This window comes from Ascaphus truei, chromosome 3, assembly GCF_040206685.1.
Source record: "Ascaphus truei isolate aAscTru1 chromosome 3, aAscTru1.hap1, whole genome shotgun sequence".
Taxonomy (NCBI): domain Eukaryota; kingdom Metazoa; phylum Chordata; class Amphibia; order Anura; family Ascaphidae; genus Ascaphus; species Ascaphus truei.
Genome location: NC_134485.1, coordinates 162891641 through 162911239, shown reverse-complemented (window position 1 = coordinate 162911239; position 19599 = coordinate 162891641). Strand labels below are relative to the sequence as shown.

At 45.8% G+C, this 19599-nt stretch overlaps 1 protein-coding gene across 2 annotated transcripts in view; it reads left to right on the top strand.

Annotated features, from left to right (window-relative positions):
* Positions 1 to 14312, top strand: part of C3HXorf38 (chromosome 3 CXorf38 homolog) — an 88910-nt gene extending 74598 nt beyond the window's left edge. Inside the window, exon 6 of one of the 2 annotated variants that reach the window (XM_075589693.1) lies at positions 12077 to 14312. In XM_075589693.1, the coding sequence (XP_075445808.1) occupies positions 12077 to 12097 (21 nt within the window). In that variant the 3' untranslated portion in view covers positions 12098 to 14312. The remainder of the gene's footprint in view (positions 1 to 12076) is intronic. The other variant, XM_075589692.1, reaches the window with a different exon arrangement.
* Positions 14313 to 19599: the final 5287 nt, after the last annotated feature.

The window sequence follows — 19599 nt, the reverse complement described above, 5'->3', positions numbered from 1 at the left end:
TTATCAAATTCCTCGTTTACAATTTCTGAGTCTTTCTTTTTTTCCGTAATCTTCATTCTGTTCGCCATATCCTTCCCTCTCAGCAATCTTTTCTCAAAGACGCTTTGGGAAGTCTCAGCGGTATCATTCTCTATATCTGGATCGTCTATTGCTATCTCTACGGTACCAATTTCTGATTCTATACTTCCTACCTCTGTATCCATAATGGATTACTCAGATAGTATACGATAGACCAGAGACTGAGAAGAGCTGCCAACGGGGGTTATGGATGGTAGGAACAGTTGTGGTGTATTCCCCGGGCGCTAACTCTGACCGTGGTTGGTATAGGATTTAAATATCTTAAATAGTAAGGTATGTGTTAATAGTGATGTCCTACTGTGACTCGAACTACCCCACTAGGGTCTATCCAGAACCCTTGATATATATATATATATATATATAGTGGTGTCGGTGTGTTGGCCGCAGGCCAATGAGAGGTGTGCGGGGGCGGGTGTGGGACCAAGGGAGCTATGTCATTGGCCTGAGGCAGTGGTGTCAGTGCCAATGAGAGGTGTGCGGGGGCGGGCGGGCCAAGGGAGCAATCTCCTTGGCCTGAGGCGGAGTGACGGGCCAAAGGTCCAATGTGATTGCCCCTAGGGACAGGACAGCCTTGCAAACACACATACGACGGTTTGAGAAATATATAGATAGATATCTTTTGAATAAAATTGTCTTTTAGTTTAACCCTTTGGCCAAAGTGTTGTAAGCCCTTGAGCCCCTCCTAGGCAGACCACATATCAAGGGTCCTAACACTAAAATAAATTCTTAATAACCTGTACATTACCAGGAAGAATGATTTATAATAAATCTGTCAAAATTAGTTGCTTAGTTCTAAGTCTGATTGAAGCTCTTATTAACCTGTACATTACCAGGAAAAGCACCCTGTATTAGATTTGTCGCAATCAAGCTGTATGCAGGTTCCCATGCGTGTGGCGGGTGCAATGGAGTGATCTTTTAACCATTTAAAAGTGGGAGGGAGTGAGCTTCAAAACTGGGAAGGAGCCACCCTCCAAATCAGCCAGGACCAGCTGAACAGAATTGCAAAACATACAGAACCCCAATAAGCTCATATAGAAACCACAAAATAACCACAATATATATATATATGCGTATAGGTGTCAAAGATGAGTGCTACTGAGCATGGCAATATATATTTAAAACCAGAGACAGAACATGAAACACCGACAGAGCTCAGTGCTACATCCATTAACACAGATACACGGTACAGTGCCTATATATATATATAGATATAGATATATAGATATATATATATAGACAGTGTTCGACAAACCTATACATATGCTCGTCCCGGGCGAGTGGATTTAACCCCCGGGCAAGTAAATATTGGCCCAAGCAGCACACGTTTGGTACTAGGTGGCGAGTAGATTTTTTTGTGTGGCGAGTAGATTTTTTGGTGATTTGTCAACCACTGTATATAGATATAGATATCTTTTGAATAAAATGGTCTTTTAGTTTAACCCATTGGCCAAAGTGTTGTAAGCCCTTGAGCCCCTCCAAGGCAGACCACATATCAAGGGTCCTAACACTAAAATAAATTCTTAATAACCTGTACATTACCAGGTCTGCCTTGGAGGGGCTCAAGGGCTTACAACACTTTGGCCAAAGGGTTAAACTAAAAGACCATTTTATTCAATATATATATATATATATATATATATATATATATATATATATATATATATATATATATATATATATATAGAGGCACTGTACGTGTATCTGTGTTAATGGCTGTTGCACTGAGCTCTGTCTGTGTTTCATGTTCTGTCTCTGGTTTTAAATTAATTGTAGGCAGAGTGGCTTGAACTCCATGGCGTGCTCCAATCCAGACAGCAGCAACCGAAGCACAGAAAGAACAGGAAACGGAGGGCGGTGCACAGCCGAAGAAAACTCCCCCAGGCAAGGTAAGTGCAGTAAAAACTTCTATTTATTGGCACATAACTGTTAAGAAACACTCTAACACGTTTCACGCAGGAGGCACTTTATCAAAGAGATGAAGCGTCTCCTGCGTGAAACGCGTTAGAGTGTTTTTTAACCCTTACGTGCCAATAAATAGAAGTTTTTACTGCACTTACCTTGCCTGGGGGAGTTTTCTTCGGCTGTGCACCGCCCTCCGTTTCCTGTTCTTACTGTAAATCTGAATTTGCTTTAAGATTCTGAATTGCTAGTTGTTCCAAGGAGTTGAGATTATATTGGAAGGATTGCTTGCGAGTACATAACTTGGCAAAATCATCTTCAACTAATTTGCCAAAGGCAAATGGTCCCTTAGTGATAAGGATAGAAAACTGAAGTGGGTTTAAACCCTGAATGGAGTACCGGGGGCACATCCATATCCACTGTCCCATCACCACCCAACAAAATCAACCATTAATAACCACCCTTTCCACTGAACTATCAACTGATAATTTGTTAACATTACTGCCCCCCTGGTTCTTCAACACCAGAATTATATGTATGAGTGAAGAACCGTCGTAACGTAAATTTCCTAAAATACTTTTGGAGATCTATATACAGATCAAAATCATTGGGTGAGGAAGAGAAACAAAATGAATGACCCCTTTTCAAAAGACTCCTGGGGATTGTCATCTGTACATGTGTACAGTGATAACAGTGTCTGACAAATTAAACTGTACATGATAACAGTGTCTGACAAATTAAATATACCACAAATGTGAAGGGTTCTCTCTCACTAACAGATTTCAGCCATTAGATTCAGTCTCTTGTGATTCTATGTTTGATGATGAGTAGTGATAAAGATATCCCTTTTCAAGAAAACAGGATCCCAAGGGACAAGGGGTTACCTTGGGGAGTGGAACATCCTCCTCCACTGTATTTTCAGGAAACCTGTAAGGAATCCGCTCCGCAGTTTACTGGTTGCCTTACCTTGCAGACGTGTGCAGTCCTGGAGCATCTCTCCTGATGTTTGCTGCAGCCTGGATTCACTCACCAAAGCTATACACACTCCCTCTGGTATCTACTGCAGCTGTGCAGCCTATCACTGCAACCTAGACTTGCATTCATTCATTGGAGCAGTACCTTCACACCCCCCTCCGGGGATTGGCCCGCTGGCCTTTAAGTATTGTCTTCCCATAATGCTCCCGGCTGAGCATAGTCCTAACTGGATGTCGACTGTTTTGCCACAAGCCCTCGCTTGTTCTCCTATGCTGATACCAGGTTCCGCCCTGCGTCCTTCAGCTTCCTTCAAGCCGCTTGTTCTCCGATGCTGATACCAGGTTCCGCCCTGCGTCCTTCAGCTCCCTTCAAGCCGCTTGTTCTCCTATGCTGATACGGAGGTTCCGCCCTGCGTCCTTCAGCTTCCTTCAAGCTCCCGCTTGTTCTCCTGCGCTGAAGCAAAGGTATCCCCTATGTCTTCAGCTTCCTGCTTTCCTGCACTGAGGCAAAGGTATCCCCCGCGCCCTTCAGTCTCCTGATTCCTGCACTGTAGCGGAGGTTTCCCTGTGGATCTTCAGCTTCCTGGTTCCTGGGGCCTACTCTTTCCCTAATCTAGAGAGGCCGTGTCCTGGTTCCTGCGCTGTTACAGAGGATTCCCCAGCCGCTCAGGACTCTTGCGCTGTAGCACTGGTTCACCCGTGCAGCAAGCGGTGTGCTACGCTGGTCTACTTACCATCTCCTGTGACCAGCACCATGGGCCATGGCCGTCGCTCGCGCAGAGCCCAACCCCGCGCTCCTAAGCTGAAGCGGGGCTCTCCTGACTACATGTTGCCAAACTCTTGCTTGAACAATGTTTATCCTGATATCTCCAGCCCTGACCCTGGCTTGTACAATGACGACGCTGTCTTCTCCTATCCTGATCCTGCGATGTACGACAACGAACTGCGCAATCCGGATCAGTCTGCGCGGTCTCAGGTCGGTGCTTTTACAACCCCACCTCAGCCTCGCGGTCCGGTCCTGGTTTGTGGCGAGCAGAACCCTGACAGTATGCTCGGCCGCACAAACTCGGACCGCCCTGTGGTGAGGGTTGGTAAGTTTCTGTCTGAAAGCCTGTCCCAGCCTGTAAACCAGTCCCAGTGTGAATACCAATTTCTATGTGAGATAATACCCCTGATTGAAGATCTGATTGTGTTTGTAGGTTTAACCCCTTTGCAAAACAAATGCCGTAATGATCTCATGATGAAGGTTTACCGCCTCCGGGACTTAAAACAATCGCTGGCCGCTTGTATTTGCTTTCCTGGTTACCCTTTAACTTGGGAAAATGTGTACCCTTTAGAATTGGACGACGCCCAAAAGGAACTCTCTTCCCTGGCCTTGTCTTTAGACATTTATATAGCAAAAGAGGACCCTCTCCTCATGTTGGCTGATGCCCAAAAAACACTCTATATCCTTTCCATGACATTGGACATTTGCATAAAGGAACAGGATCCTCCCCTCGCCAGCTTCGCTGCCGCTTGGCTGTATCCCTGGTCTACCACGGATCCTTGCCCTGAGTGTATGCCCGGGTTCCCTGACACCAATGATATGTTTTCGTTAACCCCTGCCGATCAGTCCTGTGAGGTCCCCCTGGAGAATACATATGTTGCTCTACCCAGCCCTAATGTTCTTGTATCAGAGAATAAGTTCATTAGTTCTCCTATTTCTAGCTCAGAAGTCCTTTCTCTAGGTCTTGAGGGTTTTCCAGCTTTAACCCCTGCCGAGCAGTCCTGTGAGGTTCCCCTGGAGAATACATATGTTTCACTAGCCAACACTAAGGTTCTACTATCAGAGAATAAGTCCCTTTGTTCCCCTATTTCTAACTCCGAATCTGTCACTCCAGCTCTTGAGGGTTTTCCAGCTTTAAACTCTGCTAGGCAGTCCTGTGCGCTTTCCCCGTCAGAGAAAGAATCCCTAAGTTCTGTTCCCAGGGTCATTTCTGTATTAACCCCTGAGGGGCAGCTCTCTGAGTTTCCTTTGGTAAATCCCTGTTCTCTGTCAGCCATGGTCACGCCCCTAGCTTCAGAGGAGAGATTCCTGGTCTGTCCTAATACAGCGAGATTACCTATGTTTTACTCTCAGGCATTGTCTGCATTAACCCCTGTAAATTCTTGCTGCCTCCAAGTTAATGCCTTCATTTTAGCCTCAGAGAATGAGTCCACAAGTCAGACAGCAGAGGTTGCATTGAGGGATTCCCATAACCGTACGGAGTCTCTAGAGATTCTTTGCTATAAATCCCCTGCTTCAGCTCAAGTTTCCGCAGTTTCGTCTCCGGAGACTTCGGCTAAAGTTCTGGTTCCTGATAAATGTATTCAGGAGTCAGGTTTTTCCCTAAGCTTGCTCGCAGAGTTCCTTGTCCCGGGTGTTTCGCTGAACCAGCCTGTCGCCCACATAGCGGTGATCCCTGCTTCAGCGCATAGTTCCCACATTATGGAGTCTGCAGTAATTTCTGGTTTCCCAGACATTCCTTACCAAATACCTACTTCAGAGACCAGTACAGTTATGATTCACCCCCGTGTACTGTCTGAGTTCTCCTCCTCTTTAAGCTTAGGGTTAAAAGCATACAGTAGTCTGTATGTCCCTCCTGGGGTTCATATTATGTTCCCAGGAATGTTTGCTGACGCACGGTTTTCTCCCCAAAGTGACGCTTTTTCATATAGATTAGTAAAAAGCTTGCACACTGTATCCCTTTTCGCTGAATTGTGTCTTACTAGTTTTGAGACTCTGAGAGGTAATGATTCTCCTTCTGATTCTGAAGCTCGTCCTACAAGGAGTATCCTGATTGGGGGTCCCCCTGATTTCTCTGTCCAGGCTAATTCTCCAGGGATCAGCATATCTGTGGTCACTTCCTTAGTACTGTCTGAGGTCACCATGCATATATTACAAGTCCTGGGGTTTAAATCTGAGCTATTTAGCTGTCCTGCCTTTGCTGAAACCCAGTCCCTCAGTACTGTGTCTAAATATGCCCCAGCAAACATGGGGTTACTCTGGGAAGAAATGAAAACTCCTGTCTTAAAGGGTATTTTTTCTCACATGTCCAGCAAATCTAGAACCTCAGTAATTGTTTCTAAGTCACTTATCAATACATCTGATTGTTTCTCTAATCAAACCCAGACACCCTCACTATCGGTTAGGAGTCCTGTGATCAGAGATTTTGCACTAGAAAACACACCAATTCATGTTTTTGTCAGGTTAGGTACCCCTGTGGTTAGGGCCATTGCAGTTTCGGAAAAGACTCCTTGTACTCCTAAGGTGCCTGTCATTAAGAGTTTTCATAGTTCATACTTGCTGCTTGTTGATTCTCAGGGCCCTGTCACTGAGGTACAGACTTCAGCTTCTGATGTTAGCTTCCCTCCCACCACTACCCTGGCTCTGCCTTTTTCTCAAGCTACTGATTTAAAGATCCCAAGGACTATTCCTGATTCACTGACAATATTATCTCCCAATGAAGATTTCCCAGTATTGGAGAGCTCTACTGTTGTTTGCTTCTCTGCTCCTGCTAAACCATGGTTTTGTCCCTCGGAATTTTCGGTTGCCCCTGTTATTTCCTCTCAGTTGGAAATACTCTGTACGTATCCCAAGATTTCGGTCCCTATGCCTGGTTTACTGCTTGCCTTGTCACCTTCCATACCAATACCGGGAGATGCTTCCAACAAACCTATACCCTTACTAACCATTACCTGGGAGCCTTCTAGAGGAAAAATTCCTCGCAAATTCCAACATGCAGTGGTCAGCCAAGACTTTTTCTGTTACAAAGTTCCTCCTGGTGTATTCGATCAACTATCAGGGCCGCTGATCCTAGAGTCCGGTTCATTTATTAAAGACTGGGCTTCCTGTAGGGGTTCTCCTGCCGTTTCTGCTCTGGAACCCTCTGGTTCTTCACAGCCCTGGATTTCCAAGTCATTTTGCGAGGCGAGCCATGTACCAAAGATGTTTCTTCCATCAATCTCATATCCTAGAACTGTACTCACCAAAGAACTGCTCGTTTACGGATGCCCTTTCCACCTAAAGAATTTTAGGAACAACTCAATGTCCCCAAGACCCATGGATGGTCCTGTCTGGCCGCAGTTCTCACCGGGGGGTGGGGGTACACTAAGGACTAACCACGAGTCTCTGGACCACGACTCTAACCCCAATCCTAGACGGTTCAGCAACAATTCCCGGTCCCCCAACTCTAGGTGTGCTCATGTTCGCCCGGAGGTCTCGCGTGAAGGGGGGGGTACTGTAAGGAATCCGCTCCGCAGTTTACTGGTTGCCTTACCTTGCAGACGTGTGCAGTCCTGGAGCATCTCTCCTGATGTTTGCTGCAGCCTGGATTCACTCACCAAAGCTATACACACTCCCTCTGGTATCTACTGCAGCTGTGCAGCCTATCACTGCAACCTAGACTTGCATTCATTCATTGGAGCAGTACCTTCACACCCCCCTCCGGGGATTGGCCCGCTGGCCTTTAAGTATTGTCTTCCCATAATGCTCCCGGCTGAGCATAGTCCTAACTGGATGTCGACTGTTTTGCCACAAGCCCTCGCTTGTTCTCCTATGCTGATACCAGGTTCCGCCCTGCGTCCTTCAGCTTCCTTCAAGCCGCTTGTTCTCCGATGCTGATACCAGGTTCCGCCCTGCGTCCTTCAGCTCCCTTCAAGCCGCTTGTTCTCCTATGCTGATACGGAGGTTCCGCCCTGCGTCCTTCAGCTTCCTTCAAGCTCCCGCTTGTTCTCCTGCGCTGAAGCAAAGGTATCCCCTATGTCTTCAGCTTCCTGCTTTCCTGCACTGAGGCAAAGGTATCCCCCGCGCCCTTCAGTCTCCTGATTCCTGCACTGTAGCGGAGGTTTCCCTGTGGATCTTCAGCTTCCTGGTTCCTGGGGCCTACTCTTTCCCTAATCTAGAGAGGCCGTGTCCTGGTTCCTGCGCTGTTACAGAGGATTCCCCAGCCGCTCAGGACTCTTGCGCTGTAGCACTGGTTCACCCGTGCAGCAAGCGGTGTGCTACGCTGGTCTACTTACCATCTCCTGTGACCAGCACCATGGGCCATGGCCGTCGCTCGCGCAGAGCCCAACCCCGCGCTCCTAAGCTGAAGCGGGGCTCTCCTGACTACATGTTGCCAAACTCTTGCTTGAACAATGTTTATCCTGATATCTCCAGCCCTGACCCTGGCTTGTACAATGACGACGCTGTCTTCTCCTATCCTGATCCTGCGATGTACGACAACGAACTGCGCAATCCGGATCAGTCTGCGCGGTCTCAGGTCGGTGCTTTTACAACCCCACCTCAGCCTCGCGGTCCGGTCCTGGTTTGTGGCGAGCAGAACCCTGACAAAACCCCACTAATAAGGAAATGGGACCAAGAAGGAGGGGCACACGAGGAGGGAGAAAGCCTGCTATCCAAAAGGAATACCCAGATTTAGGAACCCTTCATACTCTTGGTATATTTGCTTTTTGAATTTGTTGGTTTTTGTGTTTTCTCTCTTTTTTTCTCACATCATAGCAGTGTTTTATATTTATATGTATTTTTGTATTGTTGATCATTATGTGTTGTATTATGTGGTTTTAACCTATTATATACTGTAGCATCCATTTCTGCTTTTTAATATTGTGGATTCAGGAGTCTCTGCCTTTAGCAGTAGTATCCCCGATCTATTTTTGAACCTTGCCCACTTACATTTAACATGTTACCATTGCTATTTATGTGATTCACTTTGAATATTTTTAGCAATGACATAAGTCCCATGTTAGTATGGGCATGTGAAAATTGTTACTGCTGCGGCCGAGTTTATTCGAGCATTTGCCCGTTCTCGGCCGCAGCAGTAACCTGGCGCGCGCCGGAGGGTGCCGGGCGCGCGCCATAGCAGCGGAAGAGCGCCCTCTGATCGGGGCGCTCTCCCTCCCGCTGCCGGGTCCGCCGGGTCCCCCGGAACCCCCTGCCGCCATCCCCCACATCGCGGGACACCAGGGCTCCCTCGGGGAGCCCTGGACGCGCGTGCAGGGGGCGCAGGCACCCGATGACGCGTGACCGCGCATCGGTGATGCGCGGCACGCTGAGGGAGTGCGGCTAGCACGCCGGGGCATCCCCCGGCTTGCGGTGCTAGCCGTGCTGCAATAAAGTGTGTCGGTAGTGTATAGCAGCGGTGCGCAAACTGTGGGGCGCGACCCCCAGGGGGGGCGCGAGACTGCCGACGGGGGGCGCGGGGTTTAGAGGCCCTGCGCGCTTCCCGAAGGCACTTAAATTAAGTGCCGGGGGAGCAGCAGGGCCTCTGTAAACCATACTTACCCGTGGCTCCGGCGGCTTCCTCCCGGTGTCGCCATGGCAACGCGGCGTCAAATTGACGCTGCGAGGTCATGTGACGTCACGTTGCTATGGAGCGAGGGTAAGTTGGGGTTGGGGGGGGGGCGCGGGAGTGAGGGGACAGCCGGCAGGGGGGCGCAGGGAAAAAAGTTTGCGCCCCCCTGGTGTATAGGACCCATCTGTGGTGAATATAATCAACATAATTTAATTGATATGTGGGATTGTTTTTATCTATTTATATCTTTTAAGTTTCAAATTTCCCACAGTAGTATTCAAATTTGACTTCTTTTAGTCCTTGATGCACGTGACACGTATACCCAATGCATGTGATGTGGTTGATATAAACGGGTGGGAGGTTCTTGTTGATGTCGCCCCCTGATGAAGCACGGTGATGTGCGAAACGTGTCGAGATTCGTCATTGCGTCGGCTCAGACGGCTGTATCGACAGATGCCCTAGAGTTCTCTGCACGAGTGGCTGGTCCATCAGCTTGGTGCACCCGGCTGTTTCAGGATTTTGTTATACAGCTACCCACTGCGAGATTCATCTGTGGAGCTCTGTGATCTGTGTTTAAATTGTATGGCTGGATCAACTTTGCTCATCTTTATACTGACCCTGGTAAGCCTTGTCTTTTGGTATTTCTGTTCCTGGAGGTCTATCCTAGGTCTCCCCTGGTTAGCAAACAGAACACTCATCTCAAACTAAGCTGCAAAGAGGACTGTATGGATTAGCTTTTATATGGTTAAGAGTCCAGCGCATGTGGAACTTTTTTGCCTATTTATTTTATCCCTGGAATCCTGGTTTTTGAAATTTGGAGTCTCCTGAATTGAAAATTGTATGAATCTGCAAAAAATAGACTTTAAGAGACTAAAAACAGCAATTTCAAAGGGTTTAAAAAAAACATACAGCCCAACCCCGTTATAGCGTGATCCGCTATAACACGGTGTGAGCGTGGACCCCGAATATTTAATATATATATATATTATTATTTTTTTTTGACAAACTTTACACACACATACACACACACACACTTTTTCCCTTTGCTGTTAGCACTCTGTGACTTTAAACAAGCTATGTTTCCCCCCTCTGTCACAAATAAACAATTAACAGTGGTTGAATGTGGGTGTTCTCTTTACTGTGCGGGTTGCATTGTTGTTTTAAAAAAAAAACAAAAAAAACTGTTAGAATCCTATATTGGACATGTAGGGTAACTACATCAAATTACATGTGACATAGATAAATAATTGAATTTAAGTGGTAATGTTTACTTGAAATCTTATCTAGCATAGTTAGCAGCAAAAAGAATGTACCATATCAGTTGCTGTAGTTCATTAATTCAATTTCAAAGTGTCCAACAAACCCATATACCTGTAGCATGAGTGTGAAACCATGACTCATGCTGGTATTGTTAAACATGTAACTAATAGTTAAAGCAGCAGTCACTCCCAGAGTATTTTTCTTAATTAACTTATCTTAACCAGTTTGTATTTTGGGGCCTGACCACCACAGTCTTAGCACCAGAATTGCCCTTTTTTTGACAAATAACTTTGGTTCATTTTGCTATTGAAACAACTGACAAAGTTATAAGTGGAAGATTGTGGAACATGAGCAAGTCCTGGCAGTGACATTGCCAGCAGCCAGTTTTATTTGACCAAAAATGACTAGACCAACAAACATATAAACAAACATATAAACACACACACACACACACACACTAACCTCTGGTGGTGCTGGGGCTGCTGGGGATCGTGCTGGGGGAAGAGCTGGGGGATTGTGGTGGGTCTGCTGGGGGAACATGGTGGGGCTGCGGGGGGAAGTGCTGGGGCTGTGGGGGGAAGTGCTGGGGCAACGTGCTGGGGCTGCCGGTGCCTCACTCCTGCCTCCTACTTCCGAACGGGCGCACGGCAGCCATTTTTTTAAATTAGCGCGACCCCGTTTATAACGCAGTCGGATTGGGTGGCCCCTGAGGACCGTGTTATAACAGGGTTCAGCTGTCTATATATATTCTGGAAAATTTGCAGATGCCTAAAATTCCCCCCTTGCGCATGTGCTGTGTGCTGCCATTGAGCTCTCAATTACAGCTGCGACATAAGCTGGATCGGATGCTCTGGCGGCAGTGATTGACAGGTCAAGTCACCGCCATGCAGTGAGGAGAGCTGGGGTGAGGGGGGGGGGGGGTCATACAGAAGCTGGCTCATAAAAGTTCTGTCTGGCTCCTAAATATTATATATTTTTGTCTACCCCTGTTTTTGTATATAACTATTTTTTAAATTATTATAGGTCAAAACAAACAAACCTTGAAATAAGGCACATTATCACAACTTTAAGGCATTTCAGCTACTTACAGTATTACTGCAGTTCGAGATGTTTGCAAAGAAATTTTACAGTACTGTACATTGCTAGCAATTTAACTTACATTGTGAGTGGCACTAGTAGTGCAGTATCTTTTATTACTGGCAATAACTGCAGTGGTGTGATTAAATCCTCACTAAGGCAGCAATCATAAATGTTGTTGGAGAATGCACATTTTATCTAGTGTTGATTTGCAAATTAAATTGTGCTAGAGTTGATTGTTGCAGCCATCAAATACTTATTTCAATTGAGTTTATAACAATATTTACAATATATTCACGCAAGAAATTTGCACCATATAATGGTGTCAGAAAGGTGAGGAAAAGGGGGTGGAAAAATAGAAATTTGAATATACAGTATGTTTGAATATAGAACGCTATTTTTTCCAGCCCAGATAGACATTGAAATATAGATATACTGAATTATTTGCTGTGTTTTGTCTGCTGTCTTTAATAGGTCGTTACTATGCAAGAATGAAGAATTCTACGTAAGCAACTGACTAGAAGGTGACTGGTACGATCTGTGAAAATGGAATTGCGTTCATACTGTATGCATTGTAATATGTTAGGAATAGGAATCTTCATTAAATAAATGTTACTGTAGTACATTCTGATGTTCTACGAATGGGTCGATCGGATAAGTGGATTTCATTTCCTATGAAATGAATGGGCAGAAATCTTGCACTGCACTGTAATACCTGTGTGTTATCAAAAAAAGGGTTTCAAGAAATCACATTTACTGTATTGCCTTAGTCTAAACTCATATACTTAAACCAGGTAATAAGGTTACATTGACATCATTTATACTGCATGAAACAATGCTGACTCATAGTCTCTGCATTTAAAGAATCTAGCGATTTTATGGACTATCACAAATAAACAAAGTTGTAATGCACATTGACTTAATATTTGACAAATCACTTTCGAACTCTGACAAAGTTGCACATTATTTCGTGGCTCAAAAATGGCCAATTTGATCTGGTTCGGGACCTTGGGGAAAGAGTTTCACACATCTCTAGTCATGTCTTCTGTCATGATAATGTTAGAAAATATTAACCACATCAAGTTTAATATCCACACTTGGATTTTACTTCTACCAATGCAACAGTGAAAGTGGCATCCTTCCAGATATGATAGAAAAGACATTGAGAGGTATTTTCTATATTGAGGCATCTTTTGATTCAAAACTAAATCTATTTTTTAAGTCATAAAGGTGTCCAATTTCCAATGCAGGAAGTTTTAGTATAACAAACATGCATTTAGATGTTCAACCAAGGAAGTATCAATGCTATGACACAATGTATTATTTTTTCAACTCCAGACCCTTTGAGGAAACTGATAAATGTTATAATGTAAGATAGATTTTCTATTTTTCTCCTTTTTATTTTATGAAACTGACTACATATATTGTCCTGTATGTTTCTTGCAACCTTATTTTCTGTAACTAATCACTGTACTATTTTTTTTGTATATTAAATGTTGGCTCTTGTCCGTGTGCGAAGAAGCTGACATTCACAAAATCTAAAATGTAATAAGTATTGGTCTTTTGGACTCTAATTGAACTTTGCTCACAGGTGTGCAATTCTTGACACCTATCAGTAATCTTCCTTATCCTTTAATATATGTAACCCACCCCCTTAGGGATTACTTGTGACTTTAAAGGGTTAACTGTGTGGGCCCACACAGAGTAACGCTCATTCCCCATCACATGGTGCAGAGGTGGCTCAGTATAAGTTAAGCCCCACCCCTTTCTGCCTGGAGACAGTGACATCAGGCTGGGATATAAATAGATGGAGGGGAAGATTCTTGAACTCAGATCCCTGGAGGAGTCCCAGAGGAGGGATCTCACTGTAAATAGTGTGTAAGTGTGTAGTGTAAAGATAATATATAATTCTCCCAATGGATTATTGTTTTATAGTTAGGGAAACTGTCACAGTTAGATAGTGGTCTTATGAATGGCAACTTGCTACTCTCTGCTTTTCTATAGCGGCAGCCTATACCCGGAGGTGGCTCTGCAGAGCACATCCCTGTTGCTAGCACAACTAGTTGAACTAGCTCCATCAGAGGGTCAATAACTGTCCCTACTCCATATCGTCACGAGGTGGCATGCAGAGCCAGTGAGAGAGACACTGATCAACGATTGAGAGAAATTAGCACAAGGCCTGACAGAGGCCCTAAAGAAATGAAGCTCTACCAAAACTGCCTAGAAGAGGGTTTCATTAGTTAACAAAAGGGGATCAAGCCTCATCACCTCCCTAGCAGGACGAGAAAGGGGTAGCTAGGAAAGACTAGACCGTAAAAGAGAGGTCATAATGTTCATGCCAAGATACTTGTGAATGTTGGTGTAACAACAATAAAGTTGCTGTTTGAATGAATAAAGTTCCTGGCCTCCATCTTTGCTACCTCATCGCCCAGCTGCACAAATCCAGCAACATGACAAGGTAATTTCTTCTGGGTAGCCAATAATACAGATACTAATGTAAACTCCATAAGAGCCAGGCAGGGAGGGTTACATGTACATGGAGCACCTTTTTGTTTGGCCACATTGGTTTCAAATTATTATAGAGACAGACTGAAGGGGGCGTGGCTAAGACGCAGAGAGGATTTATGTTGGAGGGGCTCCGCACAAACCTGCAAAAAAATAGGTGCTAAACTCAATCCGAACCCAATCAGAAATGAGGACGAGTGTGGGGAGTACCCGGGGGAACGGAGGGGTGTGGGAACGCCCTGGCCAAGGTGGACTGGGATCCGTTTCTCCGTTCTCCCAACTGAAACAGCCCAAAATGGCTGCCGGTCGCGGCTGACTCGAAGGGGGACTCACAGCGCAAAGGATCGCCCTGGACTCTGTGAGGTGAGCGGGGAGGCAGGAGACTGAGCCCTGGGAGCAGAGGGGAAAGAGAGGCAAGCAAAACCTCAAAGTTAAATTGCACAAAATGGCAGCCGAAACCACGAAAAAAAGCTGAAGCACGGTGGGGTCTCACTAAGAGACAGACACAGGCCTGCAAAGCTTTAAAAAAAAAATACATTAAAAAAAGGAATACCCTGGGTGAGGCAGTAGCCACATAAAAGATAGAACTGCCTACATAGCCTCTGGGGAAAAACATGCCCCCCACACCCCAAGGATAAGACAAGCACAGTGACAATATATACTTATACAAAAGGAGCCTCGATAACAGCCCTCCCTCACTGAAGACCCATATGCTCTTCCACACTACATCAGGCACAGTAAATATGAGAGAATAAGAACCCACCCCACAACATGAATCCTGATCATTATTAAAACACAGAGGGAGGATATGAGGCTTTTGTCTCAGCCCAAAAGCAGAAGAATCTGTTGTCCTTAAACAAACCGTCTACATTTTGAAAAATACAAAACAAACAAAAAAAACTTTTAAATATAATCTACAGGGTGCAAAAATACATGGATAAATTTACCACCAAAGCGACAAAAAATATGGTTCCAAAGCAATCTAAGCAAGATATAATGGCGGAGCAGAATCTTGATGTTACCCAAATTGAAGCAATCACAAGACAAGTGATTAAGAGTATCACGCCAATACTGGAGGCAAAACTGGAACCCATTCAAAAATCATTAGAAAGTATACAGGGACAATTAGCCTCGCAGGGAAAAAAAAGGATTAAGGAAGTGGAACAAAGAATTGGGAATTCGGAGGACACTATTACTCAACTACAACACAACCTCCAACAATTAGAAGAACGAACGATACTAAAGATAAAATGGAAGATCAAGAAAACAGGCCCAGGATGAATAATTTCGGGTTTATTGGAATCCCAGTAAAAAAATGGAGGAAAACAGCTAGCTCACTGCTAGCCAAAACTATCCCGGCATATCTAGGTCTGAATACAGAGGAGGTCCTTTTCAAAATGGAACGGTTCCACTGAATATGACCCCCCAGAACAGAACAGGGGAGCAGACCGAGACCTGTTATCGCTCGTTTTCTGGACTGGGCAGAGAGGAACAAAATATCCACCGCCTACAAATCCAAAGGGTCAATTGATATAGATGGCAATAGGATCCTGATCTTCCAAGATTTTTCTACACAGGTGTCACAAAAACAGAAAGAATTTTCAGAAGCATGCTCAGAGTTATACAAGAAAGGGATCAAATTTGCACTCCTGTACCCATCCAAGCTACGGATACAAACTGACAAAGGAAGCATATTTATGAACAGTCCAGCAGAAGCAAAAAAGTTTGTACATACGCTTAAAGATGGCTAGGGCAAAGAAGACTAATTATTCAGAGCTAACAAGTTTAAAAATCTCCCCCAGTTCTTTCCCCACCTCTAAGCTTTGATGAGCTAAAACATCTACAGCAAATGGTTAGATCAGGATTTGTGATTTTTTTATCACAAGAATTAAGAGATTGACAAGTTTGTTATTTGTTACTGTTTATTAATGTTGATGTGTTGCACACTATCTCTACAGCTCAGGTGATCCTAAGAAATTGAGTAATCCCAGAAAATTTATGACCTTAAAGCGGGGGGCATAGGAGTATGTATGGAGGACGAGATCCCAGAAGGAGGCTGACGGCGCACGAGAGGGCACTTAAGTATAGAATTCGCAAAACACCTATCATAATGATACCAAATCACATAGTACACTGGTACCATCAGTAAACTTAAATTTATCACATGGAATGTGAAGGGTGTACACTCGCCTATAAAAAAAAAGAGCAAAAATACGACAACATTTAGAGGCAGATGTTGCTTTTCTTCAAGAAACCCACTTAGACGAATCAGAACACAAAAAGTTCAAAAGGCAATGGGTGCAGGAATGCTGGTCGGCCACCTTTGATGGGAAGGAGAGGGGAGTCGCTATTATAATCAGGAAAGGGTTACATTATAGTGTGAATAAGGTAGACAGCAACTGTAAGGGTAGATATGCTATAGCGGATGTTACGCTGGTGGGAAAGAGGGTTATTATGGCTAATGTATATGCCCCAAATAATTTTGATACAAGCTTTTTCTCTGAAATACTGATGAAAATCACTGTATTAAATCAGACTACAGCCCAGGTTCCTCTGATTGTGGGAGGGGATTTTAATCTGGTATTTGATGACAGAAAAAGTAAAAAACTGAGAACAAAATCAAATATCAGAAAAACACAGTTTTACAAAAAATTTGTAATATGCTAAACACCACTGATATATAGAGACATTTCCATCCAACAGAGCGAGATTTTACCTTTTACTCCCACCCACATATGTCGTTCTCTAGAATAGATAATTTTTTGATCTCCAACAACTTAGTGCAACTTAGTAAATCAGGTTAGTAGAACGAAGATAGGAATCTAAACAATCTCGGACCATGCCCCAGTGTATTTTATGGTAGGATAGTGGCCCTCTAACTATTGGCGGTGGGTCTCCTGACTAGGACGCTGGCCTCCCCCTCACACCTCCCTCCCCTAACCAGGGCAGGGGCTACAGAGGGCCTATTTAAGGCCCTTTTAACGGGGAGCACAGTCTGTTAACTGCCCGCCAGCTATTTGCCCATTGCTGCAGGAAAGGATTCGTTTTTACTTATTGATTTCTCGCGATACCCAGCCCCCCTCCTACCCCCGGTCCCCATGGTTATGCCGGCGCTTCCCCCTCCAACCACCAGTCCCCATGGTTTCCCGCTTGGAGCGGGAGGTAGGCGCGGGGGGAGCAGGGAGGCAGCGGCGGTTGCTGGGGCACCGTGCAAGCGCTTCTGCCCAGCGACATGTGCGCTCCGCTTCTTTCCCGCTAACATGGGGACAACATGGCACAGCGGCCTGATCCCCCGGACCCCATGGTTGCCCACTCGGGGTGGGAGACAGGCGCTGGGGGAGCGGGGAAGCGTGCTGCTAGCACGATGCGCAGTTGGTGGGTGTTACGCCGATGCTCGCCACAAACCGGGACCGGACCGCGGGGCTGAGGCGGGGTTATATAATCACCGACCTTAGTCCACGCAGACTGATCCGGAGTGCGCAGTTCGTAGTCGTACATCGCAGGGTCAGGATTGGAGAAGGCAGCATCGTCGTTAATGAAGCAGGAGTTCGGCAACAGGAAGTCAGGAGTTCCCCGCTTCAGCTTAGGAGCGTGAGCGCGGGAGTGGCTTCTGCGCGAGGAGCGTCCTCGGCCCATGACGCCGATCTCAGCAGGAGGAGACAGCAGGCTGGCCGAAGTTCACCGCAGGACAGCGTCGGGAAGAACCAACGCTTCAGCGCAGAAGGCAGACCTCTGCGAGAGGATAGCAGCAGGTCACAGGAAAGGAAGGGTAGCCACTGCTAGGAGGGAATGCAGCAGAAACCAGTGCTGGCAACAATGCTTCAGCACAGACGTCCAGGGCAGGCCACTGCAAGGAGATAGCAGCGGACCAGTGCTGGCAACAACGCTTCAGCACAGACGTCCAGGGCAGGCCACTGCCAGGAGATAGCAGCAGGCCAGTGCTGGCAACAACGCTTCAGCACAGACGTCCAGGAACAGGCCTCAGGATACTCAGGAACTTGAAGGAAAGAACACTTGGAGTGAGGCCTGGGGCGGTTTGTGGCAGAGACAGTAACGTCCAGGTAGGAAATTATGCTCGGCGCTGGTTCAGTGCCAACGCCTAGAATATAAAGGGCGGAGATCCAATCACAGGAGGAGGGTGTGTGAGTATTCCTCCAATGATGTAGCACAGGACAGAAGCTGCAATTGAGAGGCAGCACATGTGCCTTTGATTGCCAGGGGAAGCTTGCAACTGCATGATTCTGTAAGGCTATAGTCAAAGCCAGTAGTGGATTCCTTACAGTACCCCCCCCTTCAGGTGAGACCTCCGGACGAACATGAACCATCACAGATTTGGGGGACATGGAATTGTTCCTAAACCTCCTTAGGCGAGAGGTGGCGTTGAAAGCCCATAGTTTGTTGGGATTCCTTACAGTACCCCCACCACTGGGTGAGAAGCCTGGGTGGACAGGACCATTCATAGGTCTGGGAGACATTGAGTTGTTCCTGAAGTGTCTCCGGCGAGAATTAGGTCCACAATCCAGGTGTACATTGGCGAGTGCCATAAAAGACAGCGGTGGCACTGCAGTTCTTGGTACATGGACAATGGGACCTGAGGGCTCCGGAATGGAAACATCAGAAGGACAGTAGCCAGGTGTCCGGTGCATAGTAATAGTCCAAGAGTATGGGACACAGGACACAGATAGTCGGACAAAATTGGCAGAGGGATCTTCAGAGAAGGCAATGTCTTTAGTGAAATCAGCACGGAGGAAGTTGAGAAAGTCTTTAGCTTCCAAGGAATTCCGGGTGATGGTTAGCGAGGGAATGGGGCGGGAGGGTACACTACACACTATAGCAGCGGTACTTTTGATACAAAACAGGGTTGCTATACTAGGCAATTTGCAAGAGTCTGTAGCAGTGTGTATGCAACCCTTAGTCATGGTACTGGCAGTTGAAGAAGGATCCGCTTCCTTAAGTTTGTGATCCTTAGAGAGAATCAACTCCGAAATTGTGGCCTTGGTGAAGGACATAATAAGCATGTCTATACCCATAATGGACCCATAGAGAATAGGGACGGAGGCTTCAGGTAAAGCGACGAGATCCAGTAAGGGTATCTTCGTCTTAGAGAAAGGCCAAATGCCATCCAGAAAGGGCACTTTGGGCACCGCACAGAGACCTGCGTGTAAGGATTCTGTTTGAAAGGTGAGAAAACAGATCTTATCCAAAAAAAAAGGCAGGCGGTTAAATGGTGCATCAGCCTTAGGGAAAAAAGTCTTGGGGTTAAAGCTGGGTACCTCCAACACAGAGAAAGAAGACAGAGAACTAAAGCTTGGCTTCGGAGTAGAGGTCCCAGGTACCCAGGTTTCACATGATACTATGGGAGAAGCAATGCAAATTGTTACTGTTTTAAACATAGGGTTTTTAACATCGGTAGCTCCAGGCACCTTCTTGAGAGGTAACCCTAGTCTTGGGACAGGACAGTCAATAGCAAGTACCCCAAGTATTGTGGAAGA